General features: G+C 42.7%; 1 protein-coding gene across 1 annotated transcript; it reads left to right on the top strand.

Annotated features, from left to right (window-relative positions):
* Positions 1 to 992: 992 nt before the first annotated feature.
* Positions 993 to 18,035, top strand: WNT5A (Wnt family member 5A). Its single transcript, XM_032794321.2, has 5 exons — positions 993 to 1,178; positions 6,705 to 6,838; positions 7,892 to 8,157; positions 13,259 to 13,551; positions 15,203 to 18,035. The coding sequence occupies exons 1-5, from the start codon at positions 1,173 to 1,175 to the stop codon at positions 15,659 to 15,661; spliced, it is 1,158 nt and encodes a 385-aa protein (XP_032650212.1). The 5' UTR covers positions 993 to 1,172; the 3' UTR covers positions 15,662 to 18,035.
* Positions 18,036 to 25,120: the final 7,085 nt, after the last annotated feature.

The raw sequence follows: 25,120 nt of genomic DNA, 5'->3' as shown, positions 1-25,120 counted from the left end.
GGGACGGTCCTGTGGAGCATCTCTGTATTGCAGAGGTTTGCGTTGAGCTCCTGTCTGTGGTACAGCTTTAAAACCCAGTCTGGTTTGCCATAGGTCGGTGCAAGGCGCATGCGCAGCTCCTAAAGTTTTTCGGCCGCCGTTGGCCGTATAACTTTTCCGTGCACTGTTCAGCGGCAGGGCGACGGGGAGAGCCGCGAGCGATAGAGACCTAGGGGAGGGGGGGAGCGAGCTGTCTGCGGCGCGCGGGGACCCAGCCGAGAGGCGCAGGAAGGAAACGCTTTGCCGCCGCTCCGGGTCCCGCCTGTGTGTAGCTTGTACCCGGCGCCGAGGGGCTTTGCCCGGCAATGGATTGGGAGAGTTACAGCCCCTGAGCCCGGGACCTTCCCCCCGCCTCCTTCCCGCAGCTCCTCTTGCCCGAGTCCCCGTCTGGGCTGCAGGAAAAGCCGCCCCCCCTAAGCCGCGCATCCCCCTCCCCAGTTGCGCCGGAGAGTCAAGTCCGGCTTCCCCCCTCGCTTTAAAATGGAGGGACGCAGCCCGCGGATGGCTCTGCAGCCCCGGACACCCAGCTGCGCGGCGCCCAGCCTCTAGGGGAGCGGGGGGGATTCCTGTGCTTCCATTCACGCCCCTCTCCCGCACGGAGCTTCGGCGGGGGCTGAGAGCGAGCTAGGAAGCGAGCTTCTCGCGGGGCTGCTGGGGAGGGAGCGGCGAGCCCCGCTCCGGCGGCGGCTGCACCACCTGGGCTGGTGGAAAGGATCGTAGCCCAGGGCGCTTTCGCTGCAGCCGCTCCCGAAGATTGTATTTGTTTCCCAAGTGTTTCCGCACGATCACGCCCACGGGGCGCCGCGCGCGCGCGTGTTTCGCTGGAAAGCCCTAATTCCTGCGATTGCTGATGGACCTTGGAAAGGAGGCTGCCCTGGTGCCCTGCTCCGCGCTGGGAGCGCCCGCGCCGGACAGAGGTCTGCGTCTGCCTGGTGTCAGCTCGCCGGGCCCCAGCGCTCCCCCTCGCCGGGCTCGCTCCCTTCCTGGCCCCTGGCAGCCGCCGCCGCCCGCTGCTTTGGAGGATACCGCATAGCTCCTGCGAGCCCGGATTTACTCTCGCCGCCTCCTCTCCCTTTCTCCCCTCGGCCCCCCTTGGATTACTTGGCTGCTCTCGCTCGGCGATTCCCCCTGCAATGGAGGTGAGTCCTAGGCTGGGATGAGGGGCTGCTTGTTAAGACGCTGAGCTCGCCTGTGTGAGTCCGGGGGGTGGCGAATTTACATGTATTTCGGTAGTGAGATGTGTGGGGTTCTCCCCCTCCCCCCACACAGACAGCCTTGGCGATCCTCTGTCTCCCCCCCCCCCCCTTCTAAGCGTTTTCACTCATCTAGTCCTGCTGGAGATGTGGGGCTGAAATACCCCACTTCTTACGGCCAAATTGCCCCCCGCCTATCGTGAACCAGTTTCTTTTAAAGTAAGCGAAGAATCTTTAAGACGCGTGTTTTAATTCAGCTCTCCAACGCTATGCGTCTTTTTGTAGCCTCTAGTAGCCGAAGTTTTAAAGACATCTTTCGGGACTTCATTTCTGGGGAGAATAGCCGTGGAGGAGTGAGCAGGCAGTAATGGAGGCCTGTACCTTTAAGGAACTCTGGCTCAAGGCCAGTTTAGAACCTGGCTCTTTTCCCCCTTCTCCTTTTTAATTTTATTCTAATTTTTTGGAGATTGTCACTTGGCATCTGTAAAGGATTCTGCTGCTGGGCTCTGCAAAGGAGAAACGAGGTTTTTCGGTGCCCCTTTGATGCTCTAAGGACTCCATGTTGGAAAGTCTGTTAGTTAGTTTGTTTGTTTTTAATTGTCAATGCCATGCTAAATTAGTTACACTCGGAGGGTCACGGAAAGTTCAGTTTCTCTGAGAAACGGATCTTTTCTAAGTTCATTCAACTCTGTTAATGTAAAGTACGGGAGTGTACTTTAAAAAAAATCTAGGAAAATCCCTCTCCCCTTTCTCCATGAATTAACCGTATACATTGGTGTCTGAGTCAGTGAGTGGCTTTTTCTGTAAACTTGAACCCTACAATCTTGCAATACATGGACCCCTTCTTATTGAAAACCACTGGAGGGAAAAGGGATGGCATCACTTTTGTAAATCGTTTGCTTTGAAACCACAGAGCAAATCATATACAGCAATCGTTTCTGCATTTTACAACCCACCAGCGCCGAATGGCTCTCTGGGTGCCTACTTACCAAAGGCAGTGCTCACATAAAAGCTACCATAAAACCAGATGCCTGAACAGGCTTTCCAGACACCCTGTGTAAAAACAGGATCACAGGCGATTCCAGGGCTGTGCTGAATCTGTAAGAGTCCATTTTCATGTTACCGAAGAGCATACCCCCTTCTCTCCCTCCCGCCACCCGCCCCAAAAAAGCGCCTTACAAAGTTCAGCTGGTGTGTAAGACTTTGGGGCCGATAGCTGGTACTTCCAGGAGTTTGTTGATGGCAACTTGTTAGCTGCGTGATACTGAAGTGGCTGCAGTAGCGGAGACTGACCGTAACTTCACCGATCGCAGGTGTCTCTTCTCTCTTTCTCGGGCTGACCTCTCAGACTGGAGTCCCAATAAATGGTTAAAATTAAAAAAAAGGCTGGCGATGGAGCCCCTGGCCGAACCAGGCGTCAGTCCTGGCTGGGGTTCTGGCGGCTGAGGCTGCCCCCTGTCGGGAGAAGGGCTGTATGACTCCCCGAACGGGTGCCTCCCGGTCCAGGCGAGGCCCGCTTCGTTCCACTCCACCTAACGAAACCCGCCTGGTTCCACTCTTCCGACAACTTTCCGGGCTGTGTGTGAATGACCTAATGTCCGACCACGAAAGTGTAATAACCCCCATGTAAAGAATCCCCAGCCGCGCAGTCGGAGTACAGGCCGGAATGTTTTGAGCCAGAAGAAAACGTTTCCAGCGTCCTCACCTTCTTTTTACACCTTCCATTTTTTAATGCCTTAAAACCACACCTACGGGCCAGCGCTGGTTGCACTAGGGCCATCGTGCGTGAGACACTTCGGAGTGAGAACTGTTGCAGGAGAGGGGAGCTGCTATTCCCTTCTTGACCTTGCCCCATATGTTTACTCCTTGGGATTTTTCTGGCTCTGCGGGATTTTGATTGCAACTCCTTTTTGAGCTCCCCTCTAAGGCCTGGCTGTGCTCACAGTGGTTCTCCTGGAGGTGCGCACTCCCCCATACGAGCTTGGCCCGTTATATGCCCGAGGACTGGCTGCTTTTGCTGGCTATGGAGAGCCTCGGATCTTGACTCCATGAACCGGTTGGCTTTTCAATGATTTGCAGTTGTGACGCTTAATCTCTCCACTGCAGAAACGCTCGGGAGGGTGTCACTGGCAGGGCGCCTAGGAACCGAAATCAATTTAGGTTGTCTGGGTGTACTGCTGCCCACGGGCTGAATCCTTTTATAACCGTCCGCATTGTCCCCACAAAGTTCATTTCTACCCCGAAATGACATACACACCCGCTCGTTTCACATCTGCGCTACAGATGCTTGCGAAGACAAGTGACTAGTAACTGAGTTGGAGCAATGTCTAATTAGCTGCTGTCAGTAGGAGCCGATCAATGAATTAGGTTTCAGTTTGTATCCCTTTCTGGGCACCGAAATATCCAAATTGGTCCAAGCCCCTATTTCGGGTGTCTGAGGCTACTGCCAATTTTGGAAGTTAGTTTATGGTGCATAAATCTCTTTACGATTTTCTAAGCTGCTGCTAAAACGTACATTTGACTTTAATCATTACGGCGCCCTCCGCAAACTGTCGCTTATACACACATTAATTTCCCCAGATTTAATTCTTGTAATTTAGGAGAGGGCCAATCCGAGTTCTAAATTTACATATTTTCTTTGTCATATTTTCAAAACCTTAGTACAGTATTCAGTGCACTGGGTGACTTGCCTGGTGTGAAACGCGAAGTGGGTGGAGGAGGAACCATTTACACCTAGTAAGAAAGAGCAAGCGGATCTAAAGTTCCAAGTGCTACAGCCCTGCATCCCAAGTGACAAGGAGAGTGTGGCTGTAACAAAGCTCATCACACGCAAGCGGCTGTACGCTAATCCCAGTTTTCTGTGCCCTCGAATGCTGTGTGTGTCCGGGCAGCTTTCATGTTATCAATTTCCTGTGTGTTGCTATGATAATTCTTCTCTCTCTCCAAACGCCTTCCCAACCCCCCCCCCAACAAAAAATTCAGGAAGAATTAAGAGCACCTTTAATTCACTACTAACGTTTCGAGAATGAATAGGGAGCCCCCAAGTGTTGAACTGCCTTTTTAAAAAAAATTAAATTACTCTCCTTACAAGTCCTGCGTTACGAACTAAAGCCCGATCGAGTAACCTATTTACTGGAAGTGTTTAACTTATTAATTGGCATCCATATTTTATGCGCGGACAGAGACCTTGGGATGTAATAACTCACTCCAATTTCTGCTTGTACATTTCCGTTTACCATTGGCTTTTCTGCTGCGCGCATTGGCCGCTCTCCCCTGAAACCTTGTAAAGGCAGAGAGTTGGCTGCGCTCATGGAAGGGGAGTTTATTTAAACACAAAACAAAAATACAGGGCTAGATTTATGGATTTCAGAGCAATGCCCTTTTGTAACTCAGGATTATTTCAGCCTATTCAGGCGAGGTAGGAAAAACTGGATAAATCCAATGGAAACCCTTCGGCACAACGTGTTTAAAGCCATCAGGGGAGTCCTTGCTTTCCCCCGTCATGCTGAGCAGGCAGCAGTCGAGGGGATTCTTAACTCCGTGCGTGACTGTGCCTGACAATCCGGATTCTCCTTCCCTTCATACTGTTGGGAATCGTTGAAGGTTTTGCTGTAACAAAGAAATTCCCCTAATCTGTGGGCATGAGGCTCGTGCTCGCCCCTTCCTTCCCACTTCAGCTCCTTCTGAAAACCTTAGCGCCCCCCCCCCCATTAGGCAGCTGGGAGTGTTTAATAGCAATTAGACCCCGGGCTAATAATACCCATCCGGAGCAGGGCCTCTGCCGGCGATTCCAATCGGAAATCAGAGTGCGCGGAGCTCTGGAAAGCCGCCCGCTTTCTTCTCGTAGCCTGGGCCGGGAACAGGACGGGCTCCAAGTGCGCGCAGTGTCCTGCAACCCGCGCCCGGAGGGAGCCTCTGGCGCGCCACTCCCCCGCACCCCGGGGACAAGGGTTTCAGTGGGTGCCCTGGGAGACGGGAAGGCTCCTTCCCGGGCTGCGTGCCCCCGCCAGCCCCCTGGCACTGCAGGTGCCGGGCAGTCCCAGCCTCACCCCAGGCCCTAGCTAACCCACTCGTCACTGAACCAAACCGTTCCCAGGCTCCACTGGCTCGGAGCTCAGCGCCCAACTCCCCCGGGAGCTCGGGCCCTTGCTGACGGCCGGGGGCTCCCCTGAGCCTCGTTAGTTGCCTCTCCCCCCGGAGTGGATCGCTGGCTCCTTTCCTGAGAGCCGGCCGGAGCTGGGCTTGCGGGGCGCCCGTACCCCTTCCCCTTCCCGGGCCGCTCTGCTTTGAGCGCGCTGCGTACCCCTTCCCCTCCCCGGGCCGCTGCCGGGCGAACCTGTGTCCCAGCTCCGCTCTCCCTCTGCGCCCGGGACGGATCTGCCGGCTCTTCCCGCAGGGGGCTGTTTAGAATCGACTCCCAGCGCCGTGCGGTCACTCCCCAGTCCCGGCACGCTGGCAAAGCTGGGCTGCGGTGCGCGGGGAAGCCGGAGACAATCCTTACCCACGGGCGCTGCGTCTCCAGGCAGACGATACAAACCCTACCCGACCTCCAGCTCCCATGCGTCCTACTTTTAGTGATGGCGATCCTGTGCCCCTCGATGGTGAAATCAACCGGGAGAGTCCCACACACGGGCATCTTGTCCCATGCTGCCTTGGTGGCTTTCTTAGCTCCCCGCCCCACCTCCGTCCGCCGTCAGACTGGGGATCCCTGGAGAGCCCAAATGTCTGTCTCCCAAATGAGGAGAATCGGAATCCCCCCTTCGGGTTAGAGAGGCATTTTGAGCTGAGAAGGAGAAACACGCGTCGCCTGACAACGGAATGAGCTTTGCACATACTTTCTCGGATGAGATCTGCCTCGATGGTTCTCATCTGGAAGCAGCTCCCAGAATGGCCCATAAAGGTGTCATTTGTGTGTGTGTGTTGGGGGGGGGGGGTTGGGGCCGGGGAACATCCATTGTTCGTTTGGAGTTAATGTAACAGCTGAACCTCCCTGCCCTCCCCATTCCCAAAACACCCCCGCAACTTGATGCATCATCTTCACTTTGCCCTTGATGTGTCTGCTCCACTTGTTGCTTCTCCCTGTCGGGGCACTCTGTAGACTGCTCCTAGAAGAATGAAGGTGGAGTAAGTTTTTTGCTTCTGTTAAAGTGTGCGACGGAGAAGAAGGGATTTTTCTGAGAGATTGGGTTTGGCACTGAGCTTTGATTCATCGGTACTGAGACATGTCTGTAGTCGCTGGGCAGCCCTACAAGCAGAATCGCAGTGAATAAAATTTCCTTGTCAGGTTGCGTGGGTGGACTAATTTGGAGGAGAAACTGCCTGCATTTTGCCACCAAAAACTCACTTGAGAGAAGGGCAGTCAGTCAAGAGTCAACTTAAAAGGGACCCAAGATACCTCCCTTGTTTAAACTTGCATGCTTGAAAATGATCTGAGAAACAATAAACAATCTGTTCCTTTTATTTCTCCTCCAGAAATCCATTGGAATATTAGTCCAAGGAGGTGCTTTGGGGACAGCTGGCAGTGCAATGGCTTCCAAGTACCTCGTAGTGGTTCTGGCCATTTTCTCCTCTTTTGCCCAAGTTGTAATAGAAGCCAGCTCTTGGTGGTAAGCATCTTAAAATATACTGACTTTTTTAAAAAGAATATATTTAATTTTTGTTTTGTTTTTATGTATATATATCTTATCTCTTCCTAGGGAAAGTGCTGTATGAATAGGAGATTTTTTAGGAATACTCAATTTCTGGGATAACTGTAAATCCAAAGGAAATTTATTTTCACCACCATTAAAGTAGCAAAATTAAATTTCTAAATGGGTCACTTAAAATCTCATTCTACAGGGTCTGAAATAACAAATGTAAGGGAAAGCACTGAATCCCATGTACAAAAAATTCAGTACAGAGATTTTTTATTTATTTTTATTTAAACAACTTTCTAAATAGACCCAGCAGCTGAGTTTATATTTCTTGTGGCTGCTGAGGGGGAAACTCTAGTTAATATCTGGATTTTTTTTAATGTTTCTATTATTTGGAGATTTTTTTTTTTTAAAGCAAAACCTCTGTTCTTTCAGTTGAACACTTTCTGACTACCAGCCCTGTTTTAATCATGTGAAAGCACATATGGACCTCTTTTAAGAATTGGGAAAACATGATTAATTTTGTTTAGTGTCTGTACGTGCCTTTGTATCTTTTCTATCAGTTAGAAGGAACTAGCAGTTGTCTGTAACAGCATCAAGCTGTTGGTGCTTAAGGATTTCCTTATTTTCTAATAATTGTGTAGACTGAAAGTTGAGGCTGAAAATTCTAAATCATGTGGTATGCTTGGGAGTTGTTTGGTTATTATTTTATGCACTTCTACGACCAGGCAGTTGCTTGGGACTTCTTGTAACTTTACCATGCCCACAGAAATTTGTAGGGATGGGATGAAATTTGAATCCTGGCATTCAGGTACATTGAAGTGTTGGCAAAGACCGTCATTAAAGCCTGCTGCCATCATTCTGTACATGCAGCCAGCTGTCTTCTGTACAGTCTTTAAACAAGAGTTGGATGATCTTCACTGTTCAAAAGCTTTCCTCTTGGTCACAAGAACAGGAGTGGGTAGATTTATACTCTTAATATTGTATTAGTCCTCTCAATGTTAATCTAATTCTTTCTTTATGCAGGTCTTTAGGTATGAATCATATGAATCCTATGAATCCTGTTCAGATGTCAGAGGTATATATAATAGGAGCACAGCCACTATGCAGTCAACTAGCAGGACTTTCCCAAGGACAGAAGAAACTCTGCCACTTGTATCAAGACCACATGCAGTATATTGGAGAGGGGGCAAAGACAGGCATTAAGGAATGCCAGTATCAGTTCAGACACAGAAGATGGAATTGCAGCACTGTGGACAACAACTCTGTTTTTGGCAGAGTCATGCAGATAGGTAGGAAGCAAAAACTTTCTGATCAAACTGTTGCCTAAGAATGTGTGTGATATTTACTTAATGTTCTGTATTAGACACTGTTGCCAAGTTCTTAATCTTTGTAATTATAGCTGACAAAAAAACCCTATTTTTAGTCAGAGTTGATTTTCCGCTTGCTCCCACCCCTTAAAAAAGTGACGGCAAAAAAAATCTGAATACAAGAATGCAGTAGGAAAGAAAAAGTGACACTAAAATACTCATTAACTTTAAGGTAAAAATCTGAAATAAAATAATGGTATGTTTAAGACTAACTAAGAAGTAGTAGTTTGTGGCAAAAATATCTGGGTTCCAAAATTGCTCATGCTGTGTAATAAATTAATTTTATGTAGCAGTTAACTGACATTCTCCATAGTGTTTATAAACAATGCCTTCTCATTTACTGCCAGGTGTGGCAAAATCCTTCTGTGGTTTAAAGAAAGTTGGCTTTATAACAGAAAACAGCTCTATAATCCATACAAAATCAGTTTTATCAGGACAAAGTGCATTTGTAATTTATATTGCATATAATAACATAGCTGTTAGGAAAGGATGTTGCAAAGGAATCTGACTATCCCAGTGTGCTGGGGTCCCAACCTCTTTCCTGTTAAATCCATCTTCAAAATTCAATTGTTCCACGCAATCTACATAGTACAAATAATTCTTTATAATTTAAGGGCCCAATCCTGTTCCCATTGAAGTTTATTGCAAAATTCTCATTGACTTCAGTGGTACAGGATCAAGCCCAAAGATGGAATGTTCCTCTGAATTTTCCAGTCTTTCTCTATCTACTGAATCCTTAGCCAGAGGAATGTACTTTCTATCATCTTCTGTGTTTTATACAGCATTTGTACTGGCACTTAATCTCAGCACTGCTGTAGCTCGTAGCTTTTTAATTTGAGAACTACATTTAAATCCTTTTCCAGTGCTTTCCTATCCCGTTTCAAAAAGAATGGTTTAAATTACATTAAAACAACTTTATTTGTAAATTGCTTAGCCCTCGCATAGCTTGAAGGAATACTGTCAATTACGTTTGGCCCTAAACTTAACTTTTTGTAAAAATAAAGCTTTTATAAAACCTGCAATGAATAGAAAAGTGCCAGAGTCTAAAAATATCTGAGGAACAGTGTCTTTTAAACAAATAGATATTTCTTGGTCTTTTTTTGCAACCCCAGCATTGAGAACCTAAAAACTAAACTCACTTCTCATTGTTCAAGCTGAGCAAGATCCAAAAAAGCAAGATAAGCATGAAAAACAAATGTAACAACCTTGAGACTTTTCAGTTTTAATCTTCTTGAGGTTACAACTAAAACCCGTAAAGAAATGTTTAAATTTCTGGCCCCAAACTTCAACTGTTATTACTCAATTACGTTCAGCTGATTCAGTGGTGTGAATTAAAATGGCAGGATCGGGCCCATATCTGTGTTGCCAGTGTTTCCAGTATGAAAGGTTCACACCTTCAAGAGTGTGTCACATCTGGTCCCAGGGGTTTATTACAAGCTGAAAAACTTTGCCCTCTTCACTATTATATGACTGTATTAATTAATATCTATGTGGCAATTTATCATGTTATTAAGCCACTTTTAGTAACTGCAGTTACAAGTGAGTATATCCAACACTTAAAGATCCTAAAAAGTGTATTAAGAACAAGAAAAGTATTGTTGTTTTATAGTTGTATTATTTTACATTTTGATGTGAAGTACATGGCAGGCTGTTCCTCTTGAATAGGAGAAAAAATCTGTAGTCTAAGGCTGATTATACTTAAACCAGTGTTCCATTGGTATAATAATTTGATTGTCAGTAGAGTTGCTCCTTATTCTCCCCAGTGTGAGATGATCATAACTGGATCCTGAATCTGCATATTTTTGTAGGATTTTGTCATTTATGTTAATGACTAAAACATAAGTAATTCTGCATTGAAGAATCTTTTTAGAAAAGCACTGACTTGATAGTTTATCTGTGGTATTTATTACACTATGTCCATTTATATTTTTTCTTCCAGAATTTATCAGGCAAAGTTATCTAAAGCTGTACCAATAAACCAAGCATTGAGTACAGAAACTGAATATATAGTTTACTGAACATTAAATTTACAGGGCTTTTATTCTGTTACCATAGCTTCCTCTCAGTTGATCATTTCTTAATTAGACTATTAAAATCCTGCTATATGCAATATGTTGTGCTGTCCTTTAGTTTATTAGTAGGGCTAGAACTAAGGCATATTTGGACTGCATTTAAAACATAAGAAAAGAATACTGACATAAAATAAACTAAATGGATCTTCTCAACAACTTCATGGGAGAGAGGTCCAATCTAATCACATCTGCTGATAGTTTTGAATGCTCTTGAAATACACGACTAGCAGAATGTTTTGTATCTTATGCCCAGATTTAGATAGATTTTGTTTCTTTAAATTTATTTTTCTGTGGCACTTCTCTAACCAGTAATATGTACATGGAACAATGTCCTATTTTTATGTTACATATGAAGGACATAGCGGAACTCAAACATGTTTAGATGGTGTGTTTTCTTGCAATGGACACAATAGAGATGGATGTTGAAGAAGTGTGGAAAAAGGCAGACATGTTGGATGCTGGAGGAAGGCATGTTTGTGCGTAAATATTCTGGAAGAACTATTCCAGAGCAATTTATCCATGTGGAAATGTGACTCCTATAATGTTGCCAAAGTCAATGAGATGTGTTGGGTTAATAGTGGTTGTGCAATCTAAAACTGCCTGCCCTGAGATCAGTTTCAGTGGATTAGCCAAATTTTGCTTTAACTACAAAACGGAGTTGAATATATGCAACTTGTTCTTTTAGGGACAGTTTTCTCTCACTCATGTTCCCCTTTTCACCCTTCCATCACATCCTTTCTTCCTTAAGGATTCCTTAAAAATGCACCAAGACCTTAGATAAAAAACCTGAGTTTTAAAACTTTATGGAGTATACAAGATAATTAATATGTGTAAACCTGAGCTAACCATATATTTTTCAAAAAAAGATCATAAATAAAGGAAAAATTATGCATTCCTTACCTAGGCAAACATCCCATTAACTTGAATAAGGACTGCAGAATAAATCCAAAACATTCATTATAGTACAATCCAGAATTTAGCTTTAAAATCTGTTCAAGCAGTTCCTCCAGTTAATTTATGGTAAATGCGAAATGAAAAACATATAACACCAACATTATTATGACCACTTAGACTACTTTTGTGAACCTTTATACTCAGGAGTAACCCATAACTCTTGCAAGTAGTCTCATGAGTGAGTATCTGCTGGAATGGACCATAGCACTGAGGGGAAAGGTAGTTCTGATTCTACTGTTTTTAGAAATGGTCTTCCCCAGTATATGACCTCTGATTCTTTTCATTTAAAGAACATAAATTATTTGAAAAGACAGCAGTTGTTACATTAACAGAGCTGCTCTGAACATAGTGTTAGATCTATGTTAAATACAGATTAACTGTGAGTACTGTTCATAATATACAGCAGTGCCAACAGGCCTAAATCAGAAGTGAGCTTTGGTAGCAGGCCCTGTACAAACAGTCCCTGCCTCAAAGAACTGTTATCCAAAAATTGTATCTGACAAAACCCTGATTTTTACAAAAATGTTCCTCCTGCAAGCTTGGTAAAATTGAGGTTTACCTAGACCAACTCTATTTTTGGACTAAAGAATAGAAGGAATAATAAATAAATAGGTATATCTCCAATTATTTATCTCCTAGAATTGGAAAGGACCTTAAAAGGTCATCAAGTCCAGCCCCCTGCCTTCACTAGCAGGACCAAGTACTGATTTTTGCCCCAGATCCCTAAGTGGCCCCCTCAAGGATTGAACTCACAACCCTGGGTTTAGCAAGGCCAATGCGCAAACCACTGAGTTATCCCCTGAGGAAAGCTAACAGTTAAACTAATAACTAACTCTCTCTGATTTTCAACATCAAATTATGTTTTAGCCTGATCCAACAATCATTTTGGTAGTCTTTCCTGGAGAAGGACTTCGCTGAGCCCATTATGTTGAAAAGTAGAGGTTTTGGCCCTACTTCTTGATAAGAAGAAATGCAAACTTCCAGAAGGGTCTATAATGTTAGCCTTGTTTTCATGAAAGACATTTATTGTAAAATAGAACTCTTGCCATTCCTGAGAAAGGAGATGGATGTAGCTGGGTTCTAGGTAAAAATGGATCAGGGTGATGTCTTGTTGAGGAAACTGTTAATGAATTTGTCTTCCAGTGAGGATATCCTGTGACAAGCGCACATGAACAAAGAGCTATTTCTGTCATCACCTTGAAAGAAACTTATGTATCTTAAAATGAAAGTTGGAAAAACTTGAATGTAAGGGAATCAGTCGTTGGCTAAAACACTTAATACACTCCTGGCTCAGGGTCGCTCTTCCCTGCAACTTATAGAAATGATTGACAGTGGCTTCTTTTGCTGTATGAAATCTTCCTATTGGTTGGGTTATTAGATACTAGTGGGTAGTGGGGTATTATATCTTTATTTTTAAATAACTCTCTTCAGAGTTGCCGGCCAGTTTATGTGCAGGGCAGCGTATTGACAAGTATCATTCTGATATGCTCTTTCTTTGACACCAGCAGGCTTTGTGAAATGCTGTAACTTTAAATAAATTGGAATAAATGAGTGAAGTAGATAAATCATATTCAAGAAGTAGTAATTTAAGGAGCAGACTTCTACAAGTTGTATTTAACATCTTTAAAAAGAGAAGATGGGAAGCAGCCAGGCTCTCTAAACCCTGGACACAATTATTGTTGTAACCCATTGCTAAACATACTCCTAGGGCCTGATTCTCCTCTCATTGTTACGCCACAGTGTTCCCTAGTGAAAACCAGTGTGAGAGGAGAATCCAGCACCTGCTCTTCATAACTGAACCTCCACTTTCTGTCATTGATTTGTTTGCTTTTGCGGGGGAGGGTGAGGAATAAAAATGTTTCCATGGAGACCTCTTAGGCTAAAGCACACTTCAAAACCCCATGAATTTCATATATAGCATTTCCCCATGCCCTGTACTGAATGTCATGGAACATGTGCAGACTTGCCTTTAACACTTGCTTTCTCTTTCCTTGCAGGCAGTAGGGAGACTGCCTTTACTTACGCAGTCAGCGCTGCCGGGGTGGTTAATGCAATGAGTCGCGCCTGCCGAGAGGGGGAGCTTTCCTCCTGTGGCTGCAGCAGGGCAGCCAGGCCCAAAGATTTACCCCGGGACTGGCTGTGGGGTGGCTGTGGGGATAACATCGAATATGGCTACCGTTTCGCTAAGGAGTTTGTGGATGCTCGGGAGCGTGAGAGAATTTATCAGAAAGGCTCTTACGAGAGTGCTAGGATTTTGATGAACCTGCATAACAACGAGGCTGGAAGACGAGTAAGTGGCTCAGTGGCTCCTTCCCCTTCCCCAAAGCAGCCTGCCTGGGAAGGGACACACCTAATTAATGAGAGAGAGATAAAGAACGGTGGCATGGATAACTTTCTCTGAAGGTCCTTAGCTCATGCACGTGTTGGTTTTTCAAGGAAATATTTCCTTTGCCTTTCTTATTAGTCCCCAATGAAATCTGCTGGTGAGCTCAGAAATCAAAACCTTTAATATTTGGCCTTCTTCAAATGCAGGGGGAAAGCGTGTGAAGTTGGGTTTAAGTATGGGGAGGGGGAGAGAGAGTGTGTGTATATGAGTATTCCTGAGAGACAACACTACTGCCATTGGGTTTTCCGTTCCCTGCCTCACAGGATCAGTGGGACAGCAGCATATCTTGTCTTCCTCCATGTTCTGCTAGTTACAACCCTACAGTTCACTGTGAGTTTTCTGCAGAATAGAGTTTTATTGGTTTACATTTCCAACCAATCCAGTTTGCTTTGGAGGGAGAAGAGAAGCACCAAACTCCCCAGAGCTGAATATTCTTGCAGGGTTAACATAATTTCTCCCACCCCTTTTGAGGATGTGAAAACCTTATGATTAGAAAACACCCTCCTCTGTGGTGAAATGTGTTTTTATGACCTTTTTTATCTTGAAAATGCCTTAAATGAATAGGTGTAAACTTTTTTTTTTTTAATAATACTATGAACTCAAAGAGCCAAAGTCGTTATTTTCCTAGAGCCTGTGGTGCCAGAAATAGTCTGCTGGAGACTTTAGTCTTGTGTTTGAAGGTGAGGATGGATGAAAGATAATTGAACATTAATATTATTTAAATGAGAGGAGAGTATCTGAAAGCAACAGAAAGGTCAGTTTACTACTAGAAAGAAGAAAAATAAATTTCACAGTTGTCTACAGATACTCCAGCAGTTTTTTCCCCCCCTTCCCAGCCTCCCCTTTGCAGTGCCATTTGGCAGCATCGAAACTCCTTTTAAATGCTGGGTGGAAGTTGCATACAGTATCCACCTAATGTGTCAGACCCCAGGATTTTTGGGGCAGTGTCAACACTTGACTCTTATTTCTATTTATACAAGGTAAATGACTGAGATCTTGCTGCCAAAGCTTTGTAAAATGGATATTGCTGCATAGGTCGGTCCCCCACTCAAAGGTGTTTGGGGGTTTCTTCTGGATGCAGTCTCTCTTACACAGCAGTATTTTGGATGAGAGGGTACTGCTGAGCCAAGAGCAGACAATCAGCTGCTGCATAGCCTGTAATAGAAGAAATCTTAACTCTTTCTCTAGTACAAGCCTCAAACTGAGATCAGTTGAGAGAGTAAAAATAAAATAAAGGTCTGGTTGAAATTTCTCAATGAAACAGCAAAATCCTTTCCCCTGCAATAGGCAAATTCCTAAAATTGAATGCATCATGAATGATTCTACTGAGGACTTGTGCGCATACTTAGGGGGTGTGCATGGTGTGTGAGAGGGGGTTGAGAGCTCACTCTTTTTGGTGTGGGTGGTGGAGGGAAAGTAGGGGTATGTTAGGGGCGCTCTTCCTGTGTGTGTAGGGGTGATGGGGATGTTAAGGGAGTGGGGAGGGGTGCGCTCAAGCTATGTAACAACCACATTGACACTTTTGTTTTCCCTCCTCCTCTTTTCTCTCCATTAGACTGTGTATAACTTGGCTGATGTGGCCTGTAAGTGCCATGGGGTGTCCGGCTCCTGCAGCCTGAAGACCTGTTGGCTGCAGCTGGCCGATTTCCGCAAAGTGGGCGATGCCCTGAAAGAGAAATATGATAGCGCTGCTGCCATGAAACTCAACAGCCGGGGCAAGCTGGTGCAAGTGAACAGCCGCTTCAACACGCCCACCATCCATGACCTGGTCTACATTGACCCTAGCCCCGACTATTGCGTGCGCAATGAGAGCACCGGCTCCCTGGGCACCCAGGGCCGCCTCTGCAATAAGACCTCAGAGGGCATGGATGGCTGCGAACTCATGTGCTGTGGCCGGGGCTATGACCAGTTCAAGACAGTGCAGACGGAGCGCTGCCACTGCAAGTTCCATTGGTGCTGCTATGTGAAATGCAAGAAGTGCACAGAGATCGTGGACCAGTTTGTGTGCAAATAAGGGGTGATGAGGTGGGAGGAGCTTCTCCCACCTGCCGGCAAGGGTGCTACCCCCAGGACAATCTCCACTTTATTTATAGAGTCCAATGATTTTTTTTTCTTTTCTTTTTTTTTATAAAGGTTACAAAAAGAGTGACTGGAACCTTTTCTACACCCATCCTAGGACTGTGTGTGGTTTATATTTTTGGCAATAATGGGGGAGAACCCAAGAAAATATTTATTTTACCCAAAAAAAGAGACTTTTTAAAGAAAATAGTGTAGTTTGAAGGGAAATCCAACATATCCTAACTTAGTCCCATGAGTCATAGTACATGTGCAACCAGCAAAGAATTCTTAGGTGCTTGGGATCTGAGAATGATCCTTATGAACACACTAACCCACAAACCTGTGCATGATTTTAGCTTCAGTGACCAAAAGTAAACTGATAGATGCATACAAAGCTGACCAATACATCCAGGGGTCCGTAAAAGGAGGGCTGGGATATCCACAGGAGGGCTCAGCACAAAGCTACTATGATGTCAATCACATGACTGCAAGGTGCTAATTTAAATGTGAGATAATTAAAGGGTACGAGCGCTTAAGACTTCTAAAGGGTTCAGCTGTGCTATTTAGGACCTAAAGTCTTGGGTCCAGTAGCTAGCAAGACCAAGAAAAAATCTGCTTTGGTTGACACTAAGGTCACATCCTGCTTTGATGTACACCTTATCAGCTCTTCATCTAATTATGTATGAAGTGTGAGTATTTCATCTTAGCGAGCAATGCCTTACTGATAAAGAATATCAGGAGCAAGTGACCTCTGAATCTCACAGAACAGTGTGCTCTGGTCTGACCCAATAGAAATTGCACTGCTGCAGCTGTTTCACTGTCCCACTCTCTGGAAAGCCCTTTAGGAAACAGAATTCCCCAAATTTGAAATGCCTTTAAAAAAAAAAAAAAAAAAGTGGTGTGATAGCTGGCCAACTTTCAAAACACAGCTTGGTAAATAACTCCTCTTATCCAAGGAAATTAATAATTAACCATATATCATTCTCGAGATGGTTGGTTTATTGTGGATTTTGGGAAAGCTTTGACTTGAGGAAACAATAGTTTCATGTCTTAATGATGTTAAGTGGCTATTTTAATTCAATGAAATATTTCAGCAATGCCAAATTTATCATCTGATGTCTTCAGTACACGTGCTTTAGATAATATATTGCAGGTATACACTAAAACTGTTCAGACTATACTTGAGCAGTTACATATATACGGGAAAACTGTGGTCTGCTGGTGTCTGATATTTCAGAGCTTTTTGTACATATATATTTCAATACAGCCAGTGATTTTTTTATAAAACTGCTAAAGTTACAGAGGCAGTTCATCAGTTAGGAGCATATTATTTCCCCATTTCCTTTTACAAATCACTTTTAGGATTTTTTGATATTGATTCTAGCATTCTTGGTGTCATAACACAAAGGTTTTAAGAATACTTTAATCACAAAGAAGTAAGCCTTTTCTTAACTTAAGGAGGCTTCTTGAGCTACAGTTAGAACAGATACCATGCACTTGAATTCACACTGGGTTGGAGACTGCTTCTCTCTTCCACTTTCCTGCAAGGGCATTATTGATTATCATTGAAACAGAAACCTTAAAATTCCCTAGCACAAACTGTATTTGGCCCTTCTTTTGTTTTAAGGTTTTTTTAATTTTTTTGAGATGGAAATCAGTACCTACTACAGCAACTTCTTGTGTTTCCCCCAAGACAGCGTATTTACAAGAACACAGTTAGCATTTGTCATTAGTTCAGAAACCTCACCCCAAATCATTCCCATCCCATAAATTAAACAAATTGGCATTCAATACCAAACAAGTAAAATCCTTCACTTTAGCTTAGTCATACTAAAGCCTTAACTTCTCACGAGCCTATAAGCTGTTGCATTAAGTTCATCTTGATCATTTATCAGCTTTCTAAATGATGCTTATTGCTCTTAATTTATTAAGAACATATTTACCCCTCTCTTCCAGATGTTTGCAAACAAAGTATCTTAAAATTAAGAAAGGCACTACTTCATTGAATATGTCACTTTTGGTTTTTATTATACAAAAACCATAGTCATTTTTTATTTGCTGAATCACATCTTGTTCCTTTTTTAGTGACTCCTGTCTGTGAGCAGAGCTGAGTGTAACGATCCTAGCTTTTAAAATACTATTTAATGTAAAATATTTTACTTGTCATTCAGATATTATGTAAATCTTCTATGTCATTTCATCTGTTTGTTCTGTACATTTAATGTACATATTTCTGTCTTGCGTGATTTGTATATTTCACTGGTTTAAAAAATTTTTTTGAAAGGCTTTACGCCATAATGGAAGATAGACTATAAAAATAAAACTTTGTATGTTGGGAAGTGGTTTTAATGATTTTTCAGAGGAGGATTTGTTAAAACAATGAAAAGGTTGACTTTTAAAAAATTTACTACGTGGTAAAACAAGGAAGCGACCCTATGCCAAACACACAAAGTACAGCTTGAAATTTTATTTCTATATTAAGAATGCTTACCGATGTAACAACTCTTTTGGGGAAAAAAACCTTATGACTGTGTGCACCACAAAATATTCTGTAGATGGTTGGGAGCCCAGCTGACAAGTGGCCAAAAGAATTGAATTATTGAACAATTATGCATGTCGCTTTCAGTGTTTTAGTGGTTTGTTTTGTTTTTAGCAGTTTTGGAGTCATGGGGGCCTGATTCTGTAAACCTTTTAATCCTGTGAATAGCTCTTACCTGAGAAGCCCTACTGGCTTCAACTGAGCTGCTGGTGTGAATCAAGGCTTTATGCAAGAATAAGAGTTTGTAGGACCTGGGGACTTGTAGCTAGATTTTTTTTTGTCTGACTACATTTTTAATCTAAAAAGATGATTTTCTATAGTTTCAGTTAAAAATCAACGGTTCTGCCCAGACTTCTTGTCCTGAAATTTGGAGTATGTATAAACATAACAAGTGTCCTTTTTTAAAAGAGCAGAATAACATTTTACAAGCAAGGAAGTAAACTAGCAAAGGAAAACAAAAGCAAAGCTGTCCTGAGAGCAGCATCCTCTGAACTGATTTGCTGAATGTGCCTCTGGAGTCTGTCACAGCGGAGAGCTTGATAAATTAGCACCCCCTCTTTTTTTCTTTTTTCTTTTTTTTGTTCCAGGATAACCTTCTAACATACTGAAACCCCTTCTTGGCTGCCAAGAATGTATTATCCCACAAAAACAGTAGACCAACATCTGTGTGTTTTAAAATAGCAATTCTGGGCAAATGCAAAGTTCTGTGGTCCTATTACTCACATCTGGTTCAGTTTTTCTTTAGTTGTATATTGACCAGTATTCTTTATTGCAAAAACACAGGCCCTATTTAGAAAAGTCAGCATTTTTTGGACTGGATTATGTTCAAGCTCTTCCCAATTGCAGGAAAATTAACAAAAAAAAATTGATTGGCAGCACCGAACAGCCACGTTCAAAATAGTCATGGCCTCTGACCCAAGGGAGATTGCTTTAAGTTTCAATTCTTTAAAGTGTTGTTAACTTTTAGATGGACCCCTATAGTTTTAGAAACCTTTGCACACCTTTTTTCTTATTGTTGTGATGTTGCCAATACTAATTTTCAATCTGCTTTTGCCAAACATTATTCAAGCCATTGGTTTTATCAAGAAGTGTACCAGGAACAGAGAGAAAACTCAGAGGAGAGAACTGGAACAGAGGCAGGCAGTGTATGGAAATGGAAATCAAAAAGGTTTCCATCTCTATAGAGAAGCTTTCAGTTCTATGATGTCATACACGTGCAACACAAGGGTTTGGTACAAAGCATGTAGAGTCTTTCCAGTGACTTCAATGGACTTTGGATCAGACTCCTTAAGAGCGAGTGCCTAAAATATTGCAAGCGTGCACTATAAAACAAAACTTTTTATTGGGGGCGGGTCATATTATTTCTCAATGATCATTTTTGTCTGAAATGGTGAAACAAACAAAAATAGTCTGTCGTTTAAAGAGAAAACACACACACACACCAAAAAACCCCAAAGCTGTTTCTATAGGAAAAGTTACACAGGCTGGCATTAAAACAAAAGTTCTGAACAAATTTAGAGACATGATCCTAATGTTTCACCATTTAATAAAATCTTTCTTTTTCTCAACTCTTCTATCAACAGTCCAAATTAATTTCACTCTATTAATATTAAAATATAACAAAAGACTTCTAGATTGTGATTATTTAGTAAAACACATCAATGACAACTGGATCCAGCTACAAAATTAAATCTCTTTTTGTTCATTGTCATGTGCTATTTGTATTAAAACAAAATATTATGTGTGCAAATTCGAATAATCTCTGGGCACAGGGAAAAAAGTGGAAGGCTTATGTATCAGCAGTGACATGTGACTTATGTATGAACTCCTTTGAAAGCTGCAAACTTTGACTTACTTTGTCGAGCCAGCTCTGCGGTCAGTCCCAGCATTCTGTTAATTCTCTTGAAATAGCATTTAAAAACAAAAAAGAAAAATCTAATAAATGAAAATATAAGATAGAGCCATACTGGAGGGTAGCATGTGACTTGGTAGATGTAGTTTAAAAAAATTGTGACTACAACCTGTAATTCTAATTTATTTCGCATAATCCACGTTTCTGTTACATGAGGGTTGTGTGCATTTGTTGATACTACGCTGATAGTTTGTATAGCTGTTGAGCCAAACTTTTTGCTCAGTGAGGCCCACGCTGTTGACTTCAGTAGCACTGCATGATCCTAACTCTGTTGGGAGCAGGAAGCTTTCCATATTGCTCTAAAGAGAGAGAGAGTATGTGTGTGTAAAAACCATGTACAGGTAACTAAATTATAAAAAGTGTTTGGCTGTAGCCGAGAAGCAATAAGACAGAATGGTTGCATTTTCATAGTGACATTTCTCCCTCACCATAAACCACCTACTTAGTTATGTCTGATCCTGCCTATCATAGGGGGAAGTTTGGCAAGATTATATGCTGCCTCTCACTTTTAAAATAGTAATTTGTCATATGCAAGTTCAGATTCTTTATTGTTGAGAAAAAATAGGTTAGGTTATCTAGGCAATGTGTCCCTTCTAAAAACTCCTAACTTTGGTTTTGAGTGATGTTGGCTAGGGCTTGACTAAGTGGGGTGGTGTGATGTTGTGAAGTTCCTTCTGGTAATGCTGTTGCCAAAACTTGGGACCTGAGGTAATGAGCGCTGGATCATTTACAATCAGTGTTGCTTTATAACCGCCTTTCCCAGCAGTTCTGCTTTCTTGTGTAGTGATTGAACGGCGGTAGTCAAAATATTCAGCTGATCGAGAACCCCTGAAAGCTCCTGTAGACAGAGTTACTCAAACATTTTCTGAATCAATTTGACCCATTGCTGATTCATTCCAGATCCACATTCAGGGACTTGAAAATATGCAAACTGAAGCATAAAGTTAATAGCACGGCTCAACTTTTTCAGACAAGATGCATCCCATTCCAAAAGGGCTTCTTTTATTTAGAATAACTTTTCACAGTCTTTTCATGAGAGAGGAATAGTGTGGATGACTGGCAACTGTTCCTGTGATATAGTTGTGGTATGCACAGTGCAAAAGTAGTCTGTCTTCTTGTCTCCCTGGTCCCTAATGAGTCTCTTCTGTGCAGGGTTGCCCTCCTATAGATCCTTTCCACCCGGCACACTCTTGTGGACTATCCCTTTAAAGTTGGCAGAGCCAAGCAGCTGCTCCTCAAAGGTGACTATTTTGCTATTGGTTGCCATTTCCTGTGTCTCCTTCTCTTCCAGCTGGTAAGCACTCCTACCTCCTGGTAAGTTTTTCCTTTCTTATTCCTAAAGAGAATGGCACATTCTCATAGTTTCTTTTCCCAAGTAAGATGGGGTTTGCTTTCAATAACTACTGATCTCAGCAGAGATCCTGCTTGGTAAGCAAACATTTTTTAGGAATCCTCCAATGTCTCTTTACTTTGTAAATTGGCAGCCTTGCAAAAGTAAAGAGTAATGCTTGAGCAAATTTGAATTGACCACTACTCGGGAGTAAGGAGGGAGAGTTCAGTAGTACTGTAATTTACTGTCCAAGCTACAGGCTATAAAACTGAGCAAGTGAGAGATGACCCTGATTTGAGAAGATAAGAACTAGTGGATAAAAACAGGGGGTAAGTAGAGTCCAAATTATGTTACGCAAATATAGTGACTTAGTATGCCAAGCAAGGAACTGTCTCAGTCAAAATTGCCTATAAATTCTTGGAAAACAGAAAAGACATATAATTCTGCAGTTCTGCTTTTTAGCGGGAAAGAATAATTCCCCCATTACTACTTTTCATATTCTTACACCGTACACTGATGAGTAAAGAGTCTGAAAGTAAATCAAGTCTGAGAAGTTAATGAACTGGAAGTATAACCATAACCAAAAAGCAGGCCTGATAAAAGCCACTATAAAGAAGATAAACAATGCAAGATGTGGCAGACAAATTTACTTTTCTTAAGAATTAGTGTTCCTGTAGCTCTCAAACAGACAACTGGTTACTTCTGTCAAAGACAATATATTCCTAATAATCTGCAGAGCTGCCTAATTTATATCCATAAGACTAGACAAATGCTAATGATGAAAGGCTTTGAATGGTTCCTGGATGGTTATATGCATTTTGCAGAAAGATGGTTACTTATGAATTCCTACAAACCTCAGTCTTCATGATGCTATGTTGACACTTAAAAATGGGGTGAAGATAATTCTTTATTAATCTTGATTTGCATCACAAAAGGTGTCTTAGTCTTTGCCCTGAGCACTCTGGTACATGTAAGAGGCTGTCTCAATGACAGTCTACAACAAAAACGCCATGCAAAATTCTGGCCTGGATAGCAGCCAGTAACACTGTGTATGGCATGAAGAGTGTCAAGTGAAAGTTTTTTTCATTCTTTCTTTGGCTCCTGTAACCAGGCCATTTTGGGGGGCTCCTTGTGAGACAGGAGCTTTGGAATGGCGCAGTGGGGCCTGGGAGTTAGAGAGCATGATCCGTGCTGTGGTAGACTTATGTTTTGATCCAGCAGTGTCACCTTTGCATGCCCCTCTCCTCCTATGCAAATTATTCTACTTCTGGGTCAAATCATGCAGTCTAGAGCCAAGATTGAGTTCTCTGTTACATCAAGGTAAATCCAAAGTAACTCCACTGAAGCCAATGATAAAGTGAGAGCAGAATGTGGCCCTCATTTCCTACTTAACCTTTATGTAGGCAGAAGAATTTGAATGGATTTCAATAAGAGTTTTGCTTCTGTAGGAACTGAATGAGATCTTCAGGATTTGGCACACTGATGCTGCTAGTTTCTACCTCCCAACATTTGCAGTGGCTAACTGGGGTGGGTCCTGCTCCTCCGGAGTTGGGGGCTGTGCAGTGGGAGAGAGTGGAGAAGTTACAGACCGAGTCCACCCTGCATTGACCCCATAACAGTGGTTCCAGTCCAAAGGGGCTAGCTGGGTTCAGCTCCTCACTCTACGCATTGTAACTTGGTCCTTGGGGTCACAGCACTGCTCTGGTTTGACCTGGCCTGTCAAGGTTTTTTCCCCCACTTTGAACTTTAGAGTACAAGAACTGGGGACCTGCATGAACACTTCTAAGCTTAATTACCAGCTTAGGTCTGGTACGCTGCCACCAGCCAGAATGTAGTGTCTGGCACACTTTCTGTTCCCCCAAAACCTTCCCTGGGTGACCAAGACCCAAACCCCTTGGGTCTTAAAACAAGGCAAAATTAACCATCCCCCTCCTTTTCCCCCCAGACTTTCCCCTCCCTGGGTTGCATTGAGAGGCTTCACACCAATCCAAACTCCTTGGATCTTAAAAAAGGAGGAATTAACCATCCCTCCTTCTTTCCCCCCACCAATCCCTGGTGAGTTCAGACTCAATCCCTTGGATTTTAAAACAAGGAAAAATCAATCAGGTTCTTAAAAAGAAAGCTTTTAATTAAAGAAAAAAAATTAAAAGTTATCTCTGTAAAATCAGGATGGAAAATGCTTTACAGGGTACTCGGATTCATATAGACTACAGGGACACCCTCCCCCAGCCTTAAATTCAAAGTTACAGCAAACAGAGGTAAAAATCCTTCCAGCAAAAAGACACATTTACAAGTTGAGAAAACAAACATAAGACTAATCCGCCTTGCCTGGCTACTACTTACAATTTTGAAACATGAAAGACTGATTCAGAAAGATTTGGAGAACTTGGAATGATGTCCCATCCCTCTCAGCCCCGAGAGCGAACAACGAACCAAACAAAAAACACAAACAAAGACTTCCCTCCACCAAGATTTGAAAGTATCTTGTCCCCCTATTGGTCCTCTGGTCAGGTGTCAACCAGGTTTACTGAGCTGCTTAACCCTTTACAGGTAAAAGAAACATTAACCCTTAACCATCTGTTTATGACATGGCCCCCTTCATGGAGGGAATAGCTGGGCCAAATTTGAGTGAGTGATTCCAAAATAGGATTATACAAGGATAAAATAATCAAAAATCCTACCTCGGATTCCATTTTACTGTAGGAATATTCCAGTACAATTAGGATGGATCACGTTAAACGTTTGTAGCTTCTGGACCAGTAGACCTATTTTTCCCACTTTAATCTGGTGTAAACCAATAGTAATTTCATTTCAGCCAGCTAATGAAAGGTGAATCAGGTCCAACCCACTGATAGCAACTGTGGATTACTAAAATGTTAAAACTCCTCAGCTGGAAAGAATGGGCAAAAATTCCGAGGATGCTCCAAGGCACTATAATTTTTTTTTATCAACAGCTAATGATCATTCACAGTTGAGTTACATTTTTACTGAAAAATTGACTTAATCAATCAGCTACGAGCAGAACAAGACACATTATTGCTTCCAAATATGTAATGAGGAAAGTAAAGGTGAATATATTGTTCTGATACTAATATATGAGGCTGACATTTGTAAAGATTCATTAGATAACCCTGCAATAACCTTATCACACATCAATCTTATTTTCAGGAAGTTTCAGGGGACAGCTGAAAATATGCAATGTTGCTCAAGCATGCTTCATTACCGCAAAAACATCATGCAAAATAGTTCACAGGATTTGAAATGCAGAATCTAACACAATGTTAGAATAAGAAACAAAATTATAGATTTTGTCAATGCTAATAAGTTGTTAAAAATGTATGCAGATTTATCATTATTGATGTTTATTAATTTAACATTTAATCTTAGGGGGGGAAAAAAGAAAGAAAAACCACACCCAAACTTCAAAGCTCAAGCTGTTCTTTAAGAGCAGTTCAAAAATGTGTTTCTCCAGGCCTAAGGCAGTTCTAAACCAGCTACAATTAAACAGAAACCGTTTTTCTCAAACTCTGCAAATGTTTTAAAACATTATAAGTGCCTCCCCAGCCCATCCCTGCTGGTAACCAGAGTGGAGAGAGAACTACTGGGTTTTTATTGCCCTTCAGTAAGGTGAGAT

The sequence above is a fragment of the Chelonoidis abingdonii genome, chromosome 17 (genome assembly GCF_003597395.2).
Source record: "Chelonoidis abingdonii isolate Lonesome George chromosome 17, CheloAbing_2.0, whole genome shotgun sequence".
In the NCBI taxonomy this organism is placed as follows: domain Eukaryota; kingdom Metazoa; phylum Chordata; order Testudines; family Testudinidae; genus Chelonoidis; species Chelonoidis abingdonii.
Note: the sequence above shows the minus strand (reverse complement) of the source record. Positions and strands in the feature narration are given on the sequence as shown.